Source organism: Meleagris gallopavo, chromosome 2 (assembly GCF_905368555.1).
Source record: "Meleagris gallopavo chromosome 2, MGAL_WU_HG_1.1, whole genome shotgun sequence".
Taxonomy (NCBI): Eukaryota; Metazoa; Chordata; class Aves; order Galliformes; family Phasianidae; genus Meleagris; species Meleagris gallopavo.
In genome coordinates this window covers 57,856,965-57,878,085 of record NC_139405.1, presented here as the reverse complement: position 1 = coordinate 57,878,085, position 21,121 = coordinate 57,856,965, and the positions used below count along the sequence as shown (strand labels likewise).

The window sequence follows — 21,121 nt, the reverse complement described above, 5'->3', positions numbered from 1 at the left end:
TTCTGTCCAAAGACTGAACTTCTGCACAACGTAATCAGATGAGACTCACTTGTAGTCTGGATCTCAACTACAAAGCATTACAATTTTTAAGCAGCGATCCAAGAAGTATTAAATTTTAATAAAAATCAGAGCCTCTTCTGTATCTGTTTTGGATCAGTTCCAAAACATCCAATTGTTCTGTTGTTTTTTTTTTTTTAAATCAAATAGCCACAATTTCACACATAGTTGTAAAAGAAACCTTCCTCCAGAAGAATCTGCATGTTACATTCATAGGAAATGGTTCTGTAGCAGAACTAAACAGAAATCAGTTCCCAAATTCAGAGAGCACTGTGTCACTTCTCTCTGAAGCCTGTCTAAAGATGATAGGTATGGTGTTAGGGAGATGCAAGAAGAAACTATCTTGTCATTTAGATTTATTCAAGATAAAATTCCTCAAATTCCTGTTCTTCCCATACAGGATGTACCTGAAGTCTGAGAATACCAGATTTATATTTTTTACAAAATGCACTGCAATTAAAATACCCACATCATCTTAACAGAGTGCTCTGAAAAATGTAAACTGGAAAGTTACTAGTTTCTCCCTGCTTAAGGGAGATATTATTTTGAATTTGTTAATACAGGTCTAACAGCATCAGGAACACTGATGCTTCAAGGCTTAAGTTTACACCAACCTGGACCATCAAACAGTCCATTAGTTGTAAAATGGAGCTTGGTTAATCCATTAACCTCTTAAGTAACACATGGGTCATGGTAACAGGCACAGTATGGGAAATCCAGATACTAAGTAGTTAAAAAGCAAAATTATATATACACTAACATCTATTAATAATCCAAAAGAATACATTAAAAGAAGGAAAGAAATGATTAAGTGGTTAAGTCACGCCTGTGTGGCAACATTTCCCACTCCTCCTCCACACATACCCCACTTCACAAAACCTTTTAGATACAAATAAAATAGCCATGACCTTTTTTCCTCCTCTGCATGATTAATTACTTAATGTACTATTAATTGGAAAATGTAGCTGAATTTCAAATGCTTTCATTTTCTCAGCATATCATGCTATCAGGGAAGCACCGATTAAGCTGTTCATCAAAGGTGAACAGACAAGGTCATGTAGGCTGTACCTCTTCAGTTATTCATTACCTGTCCTAAATAGTAATTAACAACAGCAATATTTCCATAAATCAAAGCTTTTCTGATTACCTTCAGATGATGATCAGATTGGGGGGAAGAGAGAGGGCAGAACGAGTTTTTGCATTTATTCTTTTTTTTTTTCCACCATTTGTTCTATTACATGCCTGAATTATTCAATCAATATATTACCTGTCATTTAAGACAAATTTCACTGCAAGTCAACTGGAATTCCATGCAGAACAAAAAAAAAGTTTTCACTTCCTTTCTCCTTTTGCTATGTCCCCCACACTGTGTACCCCACACTCCCACTTTAAAAGAGGAATTTCATCTAAGAAAGCCTCTCAGTTTCCAAGATTTATTGCTATATTTGTTATTTCTGTTTTGTCTTATTACTACCAGGAACAAATTTAAAGTGGAGATCATAGAGCACAGCCTTAAGGCCATATTCAGTGAAATCTGATGTTTTTAAATATAGAAGCCTATTCTGTCAAGTATCCATGTGATTTCTCACCTTGAGGCATCTCAGGTGGCAAATAGTGAGGCTCTTGAGCACTGACATGTACCCAGTCGAAGTCATCATACAAATCTTGATGGTAGTCACAGGGCCCTGGACCATCATCGAAGGTACATCCCCCTAGGGAAGAAAGATGTTGTTAGTTATAAATGCTATACTTATTTAGAAGTAGAGATCCTCCAAGATTTTTGCCCAGGCATTAGCCCTGGGTGCACAACTAAGGAGCCCACACATCTAGTAGCACAACTCTCAAAGTTGTCTGCACATAGCTAAAATCCGCAAGCAGCTCATTGATCAACGTTCCTCTCTTTGTAAGACATCTCTGCTTCATGCAGACTATTTTCCCCAAGAGCATCTCCCATCACAACAGGAAATCACAGGCTGAGCCCAAGTGAAACAGGCTCAGTGTCCTCAGGACAGAGAGCAACAGGCTGTTCAGAGCAGGGCAAAAACAAAGCAACACATTAGGCTAGAAAAGTAACAGTTCAAGTCAACAACCTTGATGGACTGAAAGCATAAACAGTCCAAATACCAACTATGAGTAAATAAATACAGTGCTCAAAACAAAGGCAGTCAGCACAATTAAAGTTACCTAGAAACGAAATAGCTACTGCAGAATGTATTTGGCAATATTGTTTTATTAAATCAATCTAGTATAACAGAATGCAAATTAAAGGCACTTTTTCAATGGCTTTACAATACCAAGCTGGGAGGGAGTGTTGAGTGGAGAAGGGCACTACAAAGGGACCTGGATCAATGGGCCAAGATAAACCATAGGAGTCTCAATAGGGCCAAGTGTCTGGTCCTGCATTTTGGTCACAACAACCCCAAGCAACCCTACAGGTTTAGGGAGGAGTGGGTGGATGGAGAGGGACCTTGGTGGACTGACGGACAGTCAGCTGAATATGAGTGAGCAGCATGCCCAGGTGGCCAAGAAGGCCAATGGCATCCTGGCTTATATCAGGAATGGTGTGGTGAGCAGGACTGGGGAAGTCATCCTGCCCCTGGACTTGGCATTGGTGAGGCCTCACCTCGAGTACTGTGTTCAGTTTTGGGCACCTCAGAAAGAACACTGAAGTGCTGGAGCAGGACCAAAGAAGGGCAACAAGGTTTGAGAAGGGCTTGGAGAATGTGCCAAATGAGGAATGACTGAAAGAACTGGGGCTGTTCAGTCTGGGAAAGAGGAGGCTGAGGGGAGACTTTATTGCTCTCTTCCAATATCTGAAAGGTGCTTACAGAGAGCAGGGTTGGTCTTTTCTCACTGGTTATAGGTGACAGAACAAGGGGAAATGGCCTCAAGTTGCACCAGGGGAGGTTTAGGTTGGATATCAGGAGAAACTTCTTTACAGAAAAGGTTGTTAGGCACTGGAATAGGCTTCCTAGGGAGGTGGTTGAGTAACCATCCCTGGATGTGTTTGGAAATCATTTGGATATAGTGCTCAAGGACATGATTTAGCAGTGGGTTGTTAGAGTTAGGGTAGAATGGTTAGGTTATGGTTGGACTCGATGATCTTTAAGGTCTTTTCCAAACTGAGCTATTCTATGATTCTATGATTCAGAGTTACACTAACAACAAGTATGAAAACTCTACAACTGAAATTATGAGGAATGATTGAAGGAAATCATACAGGAAGTTATGAGGACAAGTGACGGGAAGAAAGAAGGAGGGAAGAATACAAAAGGTGGAGAAGAGAAAACCCAAAACTTATGTAACACAGTAACATCCATTCTACTTCAATCTGTAAGTTTTTTCTTTCTGCATTCTTTACTGAAAGCAATTAAGTGGAGTGGGAAAAAGAAGAAAATGTGATGATAAGAGGAAGAGATCAACATTTGAGACAAAAGTAACAAAGGAATCAAAAGAACACAGTCGAAGAAAAAGTGGAGTGTAAATAAAAAAAAAAAAACAATTACATCTGTCAGGCATACAACTTTGAAGCATCTGTTATTCTCATTCACAGTAAGCAGCCCTTGAGCACACTACTTCTGCTCAGAAAAAGCAGAAGAGATTGAAACAGTGAAAGAGAAAAGAGACATTTATCATTATTTAGACAATATTTTGAAATCCAGGAAGACTTATTTAAGAACTCAAGGGATAAACATCCAGAAATCTGAGGAGAAATTTCATGCATCCTCTCCTCCCTGTGCTCAGCAGTTGGTTATATCAATCCCATTAACAGCTATTGTTGCAACAAAATTTGCTCCTTCTTCTGGCTTAAACCAGAAGATACACCTTAAAAATAACAGAGTATTTCTTATTTCATAGCTCACTTGACTTTAAAACAAAATATGGGACAAATACTATAGCTCTCAAGAACAAACAATAAAACATTATGGTAAATACCAGTTTCACAGTAAGATGAGGCACCTGCACTCCTGGTAAATGCTCTCAGCCCACATTACAGCCCAGAAGAAAACATGATGCAGATGGGATACGGGGAGGATGACAGTTAGGAGCTATAGTCATTGCTGCCTTCTGTACAACACACCAACAGCTTGGAACAAGGACTGGCCAGAAAACAAGGAGAGAACTGGGCATGCATTTCATCAAATTGAGGTTAAAATATTTTTTACCTAATCACAGAGGAGTATTTAACTTTCATATGAGGGGCACAGAGTTTGCAAAATCAAAGTGATCGTCTCAAGGGATTTGCATTATACTAAATTTCATCAACAAATCCTGATCATGTTCCAAAATGAGATTATATTTCATCTTCACTGAGAGTGAATTTCAATTCCCACAGTTCTGAAATTCATTCAGAACGTGTCATATATTCAAAATGACAAAACAGCCTAAGGTTTAGCTAATTCTACTCCTCCCTCCAAAATCACTGAGGACACCCCTTTGCCCGCTTGTTAACCAATGTACTGGGTGCTTAAGGACACCAGGAGGGGAAAGAAATCTCCGTGTTGTAGAAAAATTCCTGCTAATACCCTGTATCATGAAACTTTACAGCTTAAAGTTCAGCTTCATTTCAGCAAAACTTTCTCAAATGTTACACTGTGACAACATAAGCACAACAACAAAAACCGAACCCGCATGTCACTTTCCATTTTAGGTTGATTACTACATCAGTGTCACCGTCAGTGCCAAGTGCAAAAGGAGAAATATTTATGCAGAGTAACATTTATGCCTTTAAAAGTTCCAACTCCAATGCCCTATTATCACCAAGAGACTTTTCTAATTAACATCTGTCATGATAAAGCCAGAAAGATTTAGAATATAAATCTTGTTCTTTGATTTAACTTACAATACAGTGCCATGATCACTCTACAGCAAAAAATGTACATTTCCTTTGGCATTTAATTGATAAATGAATAGTAGTTTCCCTTAAAGGGAAGTTATCACTGTCTGCCACCCCAGCACCAAAATGACTTATGGCTTTGAAGCACATGCCTGCAGGGCACCCATTACCCTTTTTAATGGTTTAAGTGCCCTCAGTATATAAATTTAAACTACCAATGAATCTTGTAGACTCATTTGGAAGATGAATGTTCTTAATTGCTCATCTTTGTGCCCACTATTAATTTTAGTTATCAGGACTCTGATTAGCAATAACAATGAGCCTGTTTTTAGGCAGCAAGCAATGGGAAGCTCCTCATGTGCAGCATACCACTGCTATACCAACAAAACAAGTGTTCATTTATTGCATCCACACCAACAAAGTTTATCAAGATGGATTACTGACCAGCTGCAAAATGCACCCTGTATAACAACTGCCTAAACCAGTGGCTTTCCCTCTTGGGGGTACATCTCCTCCTCTTACCAACAAACTTCACTTACCTACAAATGTCAAATAAAAGCCACTGCTGTAGCTATTTATTCAGCATAACACGGCGAGGCATTTTAAACATTTGCACATTATTTCTTATTACTTAAATCACTTTCAGATCTCCTCTGTTTTAACTGCCCCATTTCCTGCACCCTATTTGAGCAACCCTTGGTATTAAGCAACAAAGTACATGGAACATGTTGCATGGAAATCACAAGGAGAAGAAATGATGGGTGGATGAAACCTGTAGTAATAATATACTCTGTTCACAACATACGTTTAAAATCTATCTTTAACCACTCAAACTTAAAACCACATCTGACAGAAATACTCCATAGACCAGGATTTCTTAGCACCCTAACTCACCTCTTGAGCCACTATTCACAATAGTGTACCAGCACTTTTCACACCACAAAGCAGATCAACTTGATGAACGTTCAGTACCTTCCAATGAGGATCAGCAGCTGAAATCAAATGCACACTAATATCTCCTGCTCAACGTTCTGCAGTCTGCTGATATTCTCCCAGTGACAAGCTAGAAATCTTCAGCTCAGACAACTGCAACTTCCCCTAAAACGCAATAAAAAGTTACTACACTACCAACCACTTTCCAGTTACATATCACCACCACCTTCTTTTAGCTACAGCTGACGTAGCTGCAATTTATCTCCAACACTACCCTGCTACTGAAATGTGTGCATACCTATCAGCACACGCAGCACGCTGCAAACATTGATTTGTGTACCCCTGCTCAATATCCCAGCAGGAAGTACACAGCACTGACATTCAAACACCCTTGGAGCTTGCAGTGCCTAAATCCAGATTTGCAATTCTAACATCATGCTGAAGGAAAAGGAAGCACGGGATTCAAAGCAATACAAATGATTGGTCCTATTTCAACAGCTTGGCATGGGCTTGGGGAGGCATGAAAGCAGGTAGCAGCTCCTCCCATAAACAATGATGCTATTAGCTGTGGGCATGGTCCAGAAAGGCCAGACAGGCTTTCTGAAGGGCAGCCACAGACTAGGCCCCAGAGAAGCAGAGGCCATGACTGCTGCACTTCCAATCACAGTAGTGGCACCAACAATGAATTCAGCATAACGAAAATCAAGCAGTCCAGCAGAGACACAGTCAGTCAACAGCACTGATAGAACCAGAAGCATGGAAAACAGAAGAAATGTTAAATGTGGGTGGCTATATTGTCAAACTCGGATCTATGGATGAGAAAACTATAAAACCATGACATTATGTTAGATTAACTTAATTTGTTAAGTTTTTGATGAGGTATTTGTGAAATGTTTACATTCCACAGAGGCAAAGCAAGCCAACAATTCACCATTCCCATCACTTTTTCCTCTAACCTTCATTATGTCATGAACTTGAAGTTAAACATATACCTAGAACTCTCACATTTTCCTTGCCAACATCCTTCAAAAACAGAGGTGATAAATCATGCCAGCCAGGAATAAAAATTTCCTGACCACATGCCCATTCTCATTTATAAAAGATAATGAATCTTTAATGTTCATTATAGGGGAAAAAAAAAAAAGAAAGATGAATATCTCATGCTAAATTCTAGAAGAAGTGAAGCTCCACTAAATAACAAGGTCATTAAGATTAAACTAAATTTAACCTTAAAATCCCTAAGATTAACTTAAATTTACTATAAATCATATTATTCAGGTTTAAACATCATCTTTAAAAATATTTAAAGACACTTGATTTTAAAGACAAACTTAAAACATTTAAGTATTACTGAAATATTTCTTTAGAAGCAATCCTTAGTGCTGGCACTGCTCCAATTCTGATTTCTCCTATACCTTTTCATATCAGCCCAGAAAAGACGAGTCAAATCATTTTTTTCCTCATCAGGAAAAAGACTAAGACAAGAATGTGTCAGTAACTCCCGTAAATAAATGGATCTCTGGTACAACTCTCCTGTGGCCTTCCAAGTCACCAGGTGATGTCAGAAAAGTGATTCAGACTTTGAAATAATTGTCTTTAACAAATCAAGTGTTGTCACTATAGTCCTTACAGGTCACATAACTTCTACTGTTTAGAACAGAAACAGTCAGCTGCACATGACTTGTACATTAAAACTGCAAGAAATTTAATTTATCTGTAAAAGTTATTAGAAACACCACTATAAGATTAATATAGTGGAGATCTAATGACTTCTGGATGAACAAAACTACTCCCACATACCACCTTAAAATTCTGTATGCCAGTTTTCGTATTTAATTAGGCATTAACAACTCCACTACCCTTTAAAACATACTCAGAGAAGCCATACAAATATATATATATATTATATATTGGAGATTATATATATCTCCATCCAAAACGTTCAAATTATATGAACAAGACTAGCTGATGAAGAATAACAATATTTACTGGCCATACTTCATACCATCTTTAAAAAAAAAAAAAAAAAGATCTTTAAGAACTGAGAGTAGGAGGAGGGAGTGTATGTCTGGCCTTAACATTTCTAATCCAACAAAGAATATATTTAAGAAAATATTTTTTTTGTCTTAAGTCATCCCATTTAGAGAATTTTTTTCTTTTTTTAAGGATATATTATATATAACAATAGGAACTTTGAAGTCTACTACAGTAACAGCATTGAAGCACTAGAAGTCTCAAGTACATACTTGCTAAACCTGGCACTAAGTTTCAGAAACTAGTCATAAAGCCATGAAAGACAGCCGTACCTTCTAGTTGTGGCATTGAGATAAAGAGATGGGAAATCAGTGTACCTGATTTGGTTTCTAAAGCTAACGGATTTTTATTTTACGTTGTACTTTTTTTTAATTAGTGATCACTACCTATCAGCATTACAAAGGATTTTTTCTGCCACAGAATGACACGTATAGAACAGCAACTGAAAGAACCCAAGTTTACAGTTTACTTCTGAGTAATCTGTAATTAATTAATCTGTTAATGCACATGACTATTTCTGGTGTTATGCAAAACCTACTAGTAACATCTAAAATGTCACATTCCAGTTTTAAAGGGCTAGTTATAATGCCAGGGGTTCATCTGCCAAAACCAAGCAGATGACTAAGAGAAAATGGAAAAAAAAATCCAGTATGAAAAAATAGCAGTACTACAGGCACACAACAAGATTTTCTCATCACAGCTTTTACTTTACACATGGCTCTGTTACCAATAGTTTCTTTGAGATTCATGTATGAAGGTGTCATACCAGAAATGAAATACTTTTTTCTCATACAGTTCAAATGACTAGTTGGAACAAAATGCTCCTTTTATTCAATAGCATGCTTTTATTTTTCTCTACCACCTGCTGTAAAAGCCTAATGACTAGCTCTGAATCTATTGAAATAGATAGCTCCATGGTAAGGACTCAGTAGAAAATTATGTTTATCTGGCATGCCAGATAAAAGTCCTGTGAAAATTTAATTTTTTGCTGACATTGGTGAATTCAGTGCTTGAAGAGAAAAGAGGCACTGCAACAGGTTGCTCGTCAGTCATATATACAGGAGCAGGTATTGCTTTAAAAAAAAAATATTCACTCATCTACCTGTTTCTATCATAAAACACACTGGAAGTTATCATATTCTCAAGGCAATACCTTACTGCTATTACAGTTGTTCTAAAGCATGCCAAATGCTGAATATTCATATACCTGTTAGGAATATACTAGGAATCACTATTTAGCAATTTGAGAATAAGCATTAAGGGCTTACGTTTAAATGCTCATGCTCAGCATCACCTACTGAAACACAGCTGAAATAACCCTAATTAACCTATGGCATGTAAAAATATAAAATGTCAGATAAGTTATTTAATGAAAAAAAACTACAATGAAAACAGTAGCTCTTGAAGAAAATGAGAAGATCTCCTTCACTACAGAAAGAAGTCAGACCAAGTGCTCACAATATTTATCTTCTCCGCAACAGTATCTTATTTCATTACACAAAACATGACTGATTACATTTAAGAGCAATGACAACCCAGGAAACTCAATTACTCGCAAACATCTTTTACGATTTTCTAGCTTTGTTTCTATTATCAGTATGTTTTAATCACCCTCTTAATTTGAACATGCAACTCCAGGTCTCATCTGGAAGCACTAGTGGAAAACAAATGCCAGTAGCTTAACAGGAAATATGCTCAACTATTCCCAGTTAGAGTTATTTTATTTCATCACTAGACTTTTTTTTTGTAACAACAGTCTAAGTGATCTAAAATATCACTGCAATATTTCAGAAAATTCACAAAATCAATGCATTATATGAATCATCCTGATACTAAAAACCAGCCCTACCCTCAACAGCCATAAAGTAGTACCATAACTAATAAAAGCAAACCAATAAACCTAAAGAGGTCCCGCCTATACTTTTTTCCATTTTAAATCTGCCCTTCATATTCCTTATTAATAACATGTAGTAGCTTATTTTAGAAACAAAAAGATAGGAATTTGAGAAATATTAGGTACATCTAATAAAGAATGCAGATAGCCTCAAGCAGATATCCTTTCCTACCACCTTCAGGAAAAGGCTTCACTGTTAACTGCAACATTTATTCTAACTTCAAATTCTAGGAAAGCATGAAGACTTTCAGTTAGATGTGGCCTACCTGACTATGCCATTTATTAGATACCTTCTATTAAATTATTTCCCACTATATCAAGTCTGGAAAAGCTGTCTTCGCTTCCGATTTTATAAGATACAGAACAGAATCTGCAGGAAATTTTTCCATGCTTTACCAGCAGTGAACACAATGAAAAAAAGGAAAGAGGCAAAAAGTGGAAGATCAGTGTCTATTACACAATTTGTCTTTCAGTTTCTAAGTTAAGCAAAACCTAGTCTGAACAACAATGCCTTTAAATTTCCTTCTGTTCTCCAGGGAAGAAAAGCTTTTTCTTGCAGCCTGGAAGGCCAACTATGGTCTGGGCTGCATTAAAACAGGGGTAGCAATCAGGGAGAGGGAGGTGATTGTCCCCCTCTACTCAGCTCTTGTGAGGCCCCATCTGGAATACTGCATCCAAGCTTGGGGCTCCCAGTACAGGAAGGATGTGAAGCTCTTGGAGCGGGTCCAGAGGGTGGCCACTAAGATGATGAGAGGGCTGGAGCACCTCTCCTGTGAAGAAAGGTTAAGGGAACTGGGCTTGCTTAGCTTGGAGAAGAGAAGGCTCCAGGGAGACCTCATTGTGGCCTTACAATACTTAAAGGGAGTGTGTAAACAGGAGAGGGAACTGCTGTTTACAGGGGTGGATAGTGATACGACAAGAGAGAATGGTTTTAAACTGAGACAGGGGAGGTTTAAGTTAGATATTAGGAGGAAGTTTTTCACACAGAGGGTGGTAACACACTGGTTGCCCAAGGAGGTTGTGGATACTCCATCCCTGGAGGCATTCAAAGCCAGGCTGGATGTGGCTCTGGGCAGCCTGGTCTGGTGGTTGGCGACTCCACCCATGGCAGGGGAGTTGAAACTAGATGATCACTGTGGTCCTTCTCAACCAGGCCATTCTATGATTCTATTAATCTGTTCTTTACTGTAGAAGCAACAACACAGCTAGCTGTGGAGAGACACAGTTGTTTGTTTCTTGTGATTCTTTCATCCTTACCTGGCATAAGCAAGGCAGTAGAGAACAAATGGTCATACATCTAGAAATCATTTAAGTGATTTCAGGTATTTCTAAAACTATTAAGAGTTTTTAATGATTTCATGAAATTATTAAAAGATCTTCATTAATACAGAAGTGTTAACATCCACAAAACACCAAAGATGTTTGGTATTTCCACTCAGAGGCTACAAGCTTTAGTATTCCCCTTGTGCACTGAACAGACTTCTGACCAATTGCACTGATGACAAGGAGTTACACCATTTGAATACAAATGACTGGGGACAGGGTAAAGGAAAATCATGCCATATTTTCATGACTCCACCAATAATCATAAAAATGCCAGTAAGTAAACTGCATGACTTCAAAGACAATCGAGAGCTCCAAATAAAAACTTTGACTTTTTATGGACATATGATATTACAATGCTACTTCTGAAAATAACACCTTTTTTCAAAGCACTGTTAGTGCTTATTTATAGAAAATCTTATGTAGATATCACAGTCTCTGACATTTCTGCTAAGTGTTCTCACAATTTGCTGCTAAAAGTGAATGGATAAGAATGCGATTAAACTCAGTAGGAGTGCTGAATGAAGACAGCCTAATATTCATTACATTAAATCACAAAGTTTTCTATAGATTCAGAGCACTAAGCTATTTCATAGCCTGCTCTCCAAGATAAAAAGCTGAAAGGAGGAAGGAAAAAGTTTACAGCTAATCTTTTAACTCTGCTAAACACGTTACCAATTCAACCAAAAAAAGTAGGCCTAATATGAACATCTGTCGTTCTATTAAAACACTGACCGGTTAATCATAAAATAAGGTGATAAAGGAAAAATAGGTTAACTAAAATTTGCACTAAAATCATCTATCTTTAGCAAATACAGGTATCAAAATTTTGCTCAAGAGACAATAACATGAGTTTACAGGTGGGAGTAGGAGCAGCCATTTCAAAATAAAAAGGAGACTTATATAAGGACAATGTAAATTATCAGAAGCTACAACAGCACCATTGCAGAAGCTAGACAAACAAATGAGGAAATGAGGGAAGAACACATAAATTAAACAAAATGAACTATAAAAGGGTCGGTCTCAAAAATCAGAAGGACAAAGAGCTCATAAGTAATACAGCCAGCATGAAAGTTGAGGACTTTCTAGGAGGAGGTAAGGATTAGGTGAAGCAATTACAAAAATTGCTCTCTGTTCCTGCCATTACTGATGATGGGGAAATAGAAAGCCCAGTAACAGGACAATAAACTCCTGAGTAAAAAGAAAATGAGGATGGGGTGACAGATGTGGAAAAATTAAAAAGATCACATGTGAGGTGTGAAGATGCAATAGGACAAAGCAAGGAACTGAGGTGGAGAATGGTGACAATTAAAAGATGCTACTGGAAAACTCAATTTATGCTCTGAGAGCTTAGGAAACGTAGTGTTTTTAATAAAATTGAAGACTTCTGATTTGATGAGATTGTGAATAAAATTGTAAGTGGTCATGCAAAAAGGAAGATCAAATTAAATGTAAGAAAGTGGAAAAAGCTCTGATGATAAAAGTAACATAAGCTGTTACAAAAGGTCATTTCTGAAGCCACTGAAGGAGCTAAGACCATGAAGCTGGAGAGACGATTGAAGAATTCAGCCACAGTATAAATTCGGAGTCATGGGAGGAAAGGATAAAAAGAATCTCTCTGAGGAGATCTTTGAAGATATGGCATGAAGATATAAGACAAATTATATTAGCAATGAATCACAGAAGTCAGGCAAATGAATGAGAGGGGTAAGGTGTAATATTGAGTTCCATTACATTTTCTAGCACAAAGGCACCGCTAAACTAAAAATCAAATATTTCTTACATTACAAATGCCTGTGTCTTTTGCAGTTAATGCTCTAGTTTCCCATTTTATAATAAGAAAACAGTCATTTTAACCAATATCTGGCACTTCAAACCTCCACCAAGATTACCATGAAAGAAAGGCCAGGAAGAAGAATAATGTAAAATGTTTTCTGAAAACACATATAAGATTTCTATATCCATAGGAAATAACTAAGTCTCCAAATTTAGACAGATTTCAGAAATACAGACCGCCTATCTACAGAACTACAATATGGCTGAGGTGTGAGGGACTTCTGGGTTCAACTGCTTCAACCTGCCCTCAAGCAGGGCCACTCAAAGCAGTTGCCCAGGACTACATCCAGGCAGCCCCAAGTATAAACCAAGCATAAGGGGAGTTGCTGAGGGTACACTCTGCCCTATCATCTAAATGATTAATGAAAATGTTCAACGGATCCTGTAGAGACCTCTTGGGTACACTGCTTGTTACTAGCTTCCAGCTAGACCAGATTTTTGGAGCTGCCCATCATCTGACTGGAAAAGGTTTTTAAGATTAGTTGTCCCATCACCTTCGCAGAAATCAAGGTGAGGCTGAACAGCTGGTACTTCCCTCAATCTTGCTACTTGCCCAACCTACTGTTGCTTATAAATACAATCTCCTCTTACGTTTCTCTCAGTAATACTTCATGTTTTTGCTGACAGCAAGATGAAGCCCTGAACAGCCTTATTAGTTTTAACATATATTACTCAATCACATAGGCCAATACAGTATAGTCCACTACACTACGATGGTTATACATAGGATATAAAGTATATCATATCATATCATATCATAGAATGACCAGGGTTGAAAAGGATCACAACGATCATCTAGTTTCAACCCCCCTGCTATACGCAGGGTTGCCAACCACCAGACCAGGCTGCCCAGAGACACATCCAGCCTGGCCTCGAATGCCTCAAGGGATGAGACATCTACAACTTCCTTGGGTAACCCATTCCAGTGTGTCACCACCCTCTCTGTGTGAAAAACTTCCTCCTAATATCTAACTTAAACCTCCCCTGTCTCAGTTTAAAACCATTCCTCCCTGTCCTATCACTATCCACCCAAGTACCAGAGAAAAAAAAAATGAGATAAAACACACAATCATACAAAAACTTTTCATATTAAATCAGCTGAGAGAAGTAAACACATAGAAATAGAGATTTGTCTTTATCTTCTACCGTTCCTCTTTAGCCTCACAAATCTAAGTCATTCTTCAAAGGCACACTACAGAATAAAATGAATGTGAAATTGATGATTCATTTCACAAGCTATTCTTTGTATTAGTTCTTATTTCATTCTTCAAAGTAACATTTATCAAAATATTTCACAGACTATCAGGATAATATCTGAGGTAGATTTGATTAGTAAAAAGTCCTCTGGCAGCAAAACTAGAAAACACTCTCAGCACACAAAATGGATGCTAACAACTTTCTTCCTTTACATTGCATCAGAATTTGTAGGCAAATCACTTCCTAATGCTGTAGACTGACTTATTACAAACTCTGCATGTAACCATATAACATATCTCTCTTCACTCAACATCATTACAATTAGTCTTCAACAAGACCTTTGACTATTTTGGGCAAAGCTTACTGGTACGCTATCAAACTTAATTCATGCAATAAAAATTATGCTCTCCAGAAAAACTGCAACGTAAAGCTCTAGCAAGAAATCACTATTATAGGGTAGAAATTTTACAATCAGAAGTGTATATCTACTGCAATTTAACCAAAGAGAAAGTTATTCTGTGACTCCCCATGAACTTTATTGCAAGGATTGGAAACTCGTATTTTTTCATCTCCAAATCTGCACCATAGTTTCAACAAAAATAAGTTATACAAGAATGCTTGAATGGATTATAGTATTACTAAAGCAGGCTCAAATTGTATTTAATCCCTCCACCTCTTAAATGCAGAAATATTCTCTCTAGAGTAAATTTGTGAAACAGCATATAGGTTAAGTCCAAAGGCTAGATGAATCCTGTGCTAGACTTGTAATAAAGTTGTAGCACTTTTGAGCAAATCATCTCTCCACATCAGAAAGCCAAAAGCATTACAGAAGAATGAACACTGAAACATGATCCATACAATCTTATAATTTCAGCACAAATAAAAATGTCTCCACTTTATGTACTGAATACAAGTCTAGAACAAAAACATTGGCTTGTCTTTGTAAGCACTGCTAGGCTACCAAACACAGGCTCTGAGCAGATAACTACTATTCAGTCTTTTACAGATGAATTAGATATTTTCATGAAAATATCAGTTTGATTCTAAATAGCAGGTAAGAAGTAATTAGAAAAGTCTTCAGAATGTTTCTTTCCACCATTGTAACTCCCACAGAGCTGCCTCATTCAGAAATTACCTCCTGCTCTGTTTTTGTAAGCTCCTGAAGATTACAGCACAAATGAATAAGGCTTAGAGAACAACCAATAATGGCAATATTTAAAGTAGTATAGGGGAAGAACGTCATGCAGGAAGGCATTACAGAGTAATAGTAGAATCACAACACAAACAAGTAGTAAAGGATTCATGTGTAGTCATGTCTTGTATACACATTGTTATAAGAAATCTAGTATCTGAAGGTGTCTGCTGGTCATTTCCTATTGCTCTATCCAGCCATAAGCAATCATCAGCAGGCTGCGATGCTGGGCAGCATATATGGGCCTCTGCAAGAAAACAGCTGCAGTATAGTTCTGAGAAGGGGTTCACAATATAGTCGTAGACCCAGTGTGACAAAATAAAGTTAAAAGGTACACAGGTGGTACTTTCCTCAGCAACTGTTATCATATGTGTATATTTACAGCCCACTAGATATTCTTTTCCTACTTGAGAACTTGGTAACTGACGTTGCAGTCATAGAACTAATTAAACTCCGGAAAGGATGATGTATTTTATGCTTTCCATATGATTCACTCTTCAGAGTACTGAAATATATTCTTTACTCCAAGTGCCCATTTTATAATAATGGGAAGGAGGGAGGGAGAGCAGGGGGAGGTCTTAAAACTAGCTCTTCTTACTACTTTCTCTTTTTCACACAATCACAGAATGGCCAGGGTTGGAAGGGACCTCAAGGATCATCAAACTCCAACACCCCTGCCACAGGCAGGGCCACCAACCTCCACATTTAATACTAGACCAGGGCCCCATCCAACCTGGCCTTGAACACCTCCAGGGACAGGGCATCTACAACCTCTCTGGGCAGCCTGTTCCAGCACCTCACCACTCTCCTAGTAAAGAACTTCACCCTGACATCCAGCCTAAATCCCTCAACTTAAAACCATTTTCCCTTGTCCTGCTGTTATCTACCCTTCCTGTTTATAGGCTTCCTTTAGGTACTGAAAGGATGCAATGAGGTCACCCCACAGCCTTCTTTTCTCCAGGCTGAACAAGCCCAGCTCCCTCAGCCTGTCTTCGTAGGGGAGGTGCTCCAGCCCCATGATCATCTTTGTGGGGCTCCTCTGGACCCTCTCTAACAGCTCTCTATCTTTCTTGTACTGGGGACTCCAAACCTGGACACAGTACTCCAGATGGGGCCTCACAAGAGCCTGCTGGAAAAGGCACTTAAAAATCCAACAAGAATTTGTAGAAATATTACACGCCTATAATTTCACATCTTTTCAGTCACTCTTTGCTAGTGTAGTCATAAAAATGTGTACATCACAAAATATTCACTTCTTAGTATGTCACTAACAAAAATGATGCAGCTTGGTAGCGAATGGAAAGAGATGTACCTATCTTCTAAAAAATTAGCAGATGACCAAGAACAAGTTAAAATTTCTACTACGTGTCATCTGACAATGAAATCTTTGTGGAAGGAGAAAATATCTGAAGAGTTTTTTAAACCTCACAGAATAAATGTAAATAATTTCAGTGGTCTGTATGCGTCCTGCAGCCTGCATTACATGTCAATAGATATATTAAAAGCAAATAAATGAAATCACCCAACAAAAAATATATATTCCTTTGACGATTTTTTGAATTTTTCAATACTATAACATAAATAAAGCTAAAACTTGGCTCTGCACTACCAAGATATCATTTAAAGTTAAAGTACAGATCATAGCGCTGAGCTATACAGTCAGAAGAAAATATTTCATGAAGAGCAGAACCCAAGAAAAGCATAAAAATGTTTAATACAATATAAAAATCAATATTTAATAACCAACACATAATCCAGATGCAATGAATAAAGTAACAAGCATAATAAAAATTTTCTGGTTTTAAATTGCAACACTGCAGTCCCACAAGAACCTATATAATTAAAAAAATAAAAATAAAAAGCCAGCCTTAAGGTGTGACTAACATCTTCCCCTCCCCCCCCCCTTCTCTTATGCCATAATACCCTCCCCTTTCCCTCCCAAAAAGCAGGAAGCAATAGAAAAAAATGTTTTGTTTTACCACCACAGTAGGACAATCACGTTTCCATAAGCAACAAGAAGCATCAGATTTAGACAACTGAAATTGCTGGATTAAATTCAAACAGAAATTTGTATCACCCATTGGCAGTGTGAGATTCTGTACCCTTTTGATTCCCACAGTTCTGAAGATTTGCATACACTTCAAAAGGACAAAGATGGACTCCAGGTCTTCTCATTTGCATCTTTCTTTGGGTATACTCTTTTACAAAGCAGCTGCAAACATTTTCTCTATGCAGCTGACTCCAATATGCCCCTGACCCAAAGCTTTCCCCTTCTGCCTAAACAATATCTCAGGCTGTTTTCCTGACAATGTCTAGCTATCGTAAACAGCACAACATAGTTAGAACAGCCCTTTTGCTCTTTTCCTCGCACCTTGAACTCAGGTCAGCACCTCTCCTCTCAAGTGTTATAGACACTACAATGCATCATTCACATCTGCATTTAAGCCTCTTCCTATGAACTTTCGAGCTATGCCTCATTTTTGAAGGGTAACTAAAGCACTTCTCCCAGACACTTTCTCTGCAACTCTTCTAGCTTTCATCTCCCCTTAACCCAATCACTTCAGCATCTCCTCTATATCCTTGACTAATACATCTTCTCCCACTCTTATCTATTCACAGTACTGCTGAAGACTCTTTAAGCCTGTCACTTTGGCTGTATTCCACTTTCACTTCCTTTCTCCATTTTAATAGAAAGAAACTTAATTCTGTAGCCATTCACTGTTTATGCCCACTTACAGAAAGCCAGTCAATTCATCTCAACAGAACTAGTGGCAGCAACTGCAAAGAAATTATTCCCATTTTTTTAATTGGATTTATATTTCCCCTGCTTTTTAAAAAATAAAAAAAAAATAAAAATAAAAAATAAAAAAAAAAACACACTGGATGGCAAAGGAGTAGGGGGAATGAGGTGCCAGAAAAAGGAAGTGACACAATACTGTTGTTAGGACTGAGAAATAGGGCACATAATATGCACATAGAGGGAGGCCAGAGAGCATCAAGTGTTGAGTATGGGCAACAAACCATGTGGCTGGCTAGGTTTCCTGCTTACAGTTAGAACAGGTCTCCAATTCACAGAGTCCCACCTTGTTGAGTTGCCAACGTTGTTCACTTTAAGTCAGAAAGTCTCATCTGGCAAAATGAGCATAGAAACAAAGAGTCACAGAACAATTTGGGTTGGAAGGGACCTTAAAAATCATCCAGTTCCAACCCCCTGCCATGGGCAGGGTTGCCACCCACTAGATCAGGCTGCCCAAAGCTCTATCCAACCTGGCTTTGAACATCTCCAGGGATGGGGCATCCGCAGCTTCTCTGGGCAACCTGTGCCAATGTCTCACCACCTTCTGAGTACTGCCAAACAACAAAGTCACTGCTCTTAAAAGAGAGATTTTAAGCAACTACAGCTGCACTAATACTGTCTCTGGGATCGAGTAAATCTCAATGCTGGTAAAGCCAAACCAAGAGCCAACAGTGTTATTCAACAGTCTTGCACTGCTTCCATCTCCTACCAGCTACAGTGCAAACAGTACCAAACAATAGAACGCTTGCCAACACACGTTTTTCACTATCTGGAGTTTAAAAAATAAAAATAAAAAATTGTCAGTACTTTTTAGTATGAGACAACTTCTCACAATGCTTACATGTGTTAAATTATCACGTTTAAGATTTCAGGAAAGGTACAATTCAATAGTGATCAGTCAGTTTGTCTTTAGATAGCAAGTGGGATCTTTTGCCTAACTGTGCACGTAGCACCCATGAACCGTTACACCTGTTCTTTACACAGTCCAGTTTCACAGAAAACACTCCTGATCTTCCAGTCCAAATTAATTTCCCCTACAGTCATTTAGCAAATAGCATTATATATGCAAGTTCTAAAAGACATTTTACAACTGTTTTGAAGACTATTCACAATCACAGAATGGCTTAGGTTGGAAGGGATTTGAAAGCCCACCCAGGCCATGGGCAGGGCTGCCACGCCCCAACTCAGGCTGCTCAGGGTCCCATCCAACCCAGCCTTGAGAGCCTCAAATGATGGGCACCCACAGCTTCTCTGGGCTGCCTGAGCCAGTATCTCACTCCATTCTGAGTAAATAATCTCTTCCTAACATCTAATCTAGATCTCCCCCCTTTTAGTTTAAATCATTCCCCCTCGTTCTATCATTACAATCTGTACATAGAATCAGTTCCTCTTCTGCTTATAAGCTTTCTTCAATAACACAGTAGTTTTAGATGCATCTGCATATGTACTGCAAACCAGGAAGAAATGTGATCGCTGTGGGGCAAGGGAAACTTAAACCATATCAACACTGTTTTTGTCCCATCAACTCCACCTTTTGCTTGTCCACAGACCTCTCAAAGGTAAATAAGCACCATTTGGTGACAAAAATAATCACCCTTAAGTCAAGATAAAAATCATTTATATTTTGCAGAACTAAATTGCTGCTCAGAATTGCTGCAAGGCACTCTAAAAATCAATCTCATGGACTAGTCAACAAGATAGAGCTGGCTTTGTACTGAACGTCTCAGTTGGACATCCCACCTCACAGTGGACAATGCAGATGATTGATGCTGAGTTGTCCTATTTAGAAGATATGCTGAGTCTACTAAAAAGGCTATCTAGAATAACCCCAAACAATCTTTCCACTGTTTAATGCCCCTGCAACTAGCCACCCTTTTCATTGTCTATAGAAACAGCTGTAATAAACAAACCAGAAGAGTCCATATGAATGTTAATGCTTCAAAGATTCAAAGCTCTTATCAATGCTACCCTTAACTTGCAGTACAGTTATCTATGATGATGACACCTGCCTAGGTACGTAATCTTAATCCTTTTCTTATCCTGAGGGAACCAAGAGTTACAAGTCAGTAGCTACAGCAGACACTTAACTGCAGTTGTCATACTTTCCACCTCTAGTAATGCTTTTGTGATTCGGCAGCAGAGCATTTCCAAAAAAAAAAAAAAAAAAAAAAAAAAAAAAAACCACAAACAAAAAAAAGAGCTCCACCAAAACAATCCACATCTGTTCCCTCTCAGCATCACTCTCAGTAGATCTCTGACTTTCCACGGCCATCTGATATAATTGGACGCAATCCCCTCCCTGCAAACCCAAAAACATGATAATAGTCTACATGCCAGCAATATTGGGTCTGCTCAGGGATCACTCATTCTCTGGACATCTGCTCTTGAGCACTGTTACTCCACAGCCTGAATATCATGTATCACTCTGGACCCACCTACCCTACACGCAGCTAGCTGTCACATAACTCCACACTACTGTGAGCATCATTTCAGACTACAGATGGCAACTCTACTCCAGCCTCCATTGCTGAATCATACTGCTCTGCCATTTGTTCACTTTGAATACATATTTGCAAAAATAGTTGCAAAGATTGAAAGCTCATCTGACTTATTGTACCCAGATCTGTTTTGGTATCAAACTTCACATTTTTCTCACCAACAGCTTTGTCACGTTGCTGTTTGTCAGAGATAACTCACTAGAAGAAATGATGGGACGTGCTTGAAAAGAATTAATATAGGTTCTTCTCTTCCTTACTACCTCAAGATCTCCCTCAACCATTTATGTGACCATCAGATGTGCCCTAGCAGCAGAGAGGAAGTGCTGGTCCCAGCTGGACTCCAGATGTAAAGAAAAGCTGGCACATCTGCATGCAGTTTCAGCAAGCAGCCAGCCTCTCAATAGAGAGGCTTCAAACCAGAGGTCAGGAGCTAACAGAAGAAATTTCATTTCCAGAATTGCTACAAGTTGGTTTCAGCAACAGCAGTAATGAAATTTGAAACTTACTTACCAGAAATATTTCA

At 38.3% G+C, this 21,121-nt stretch overlaps 1 protein-coding gene across 1 annotated transcript in view; it reads right to left on the bottom strand.

The window, feature by feature from the left end:
- PTPRK (protein tyrosine phosphatase receptor type K) overlaps positions 1 to 21,121 on the bottom strand; it is a 391,871-nt gene that overhangs the window by 303,342 nt on the left and 67,408 nt on the right. Inside the window, exon 2 of the mRNA XM_085217336.1 lies at positions 1,647 to 1,769. Within this exon, the coding sequence (XP_085073462.1) occupies positions 1,647 to 1,769 (123 nt within the window). The remainder of the gene's footprint in view (positions 1 to 1,646; positions 1,770 to 21,121) is intronic.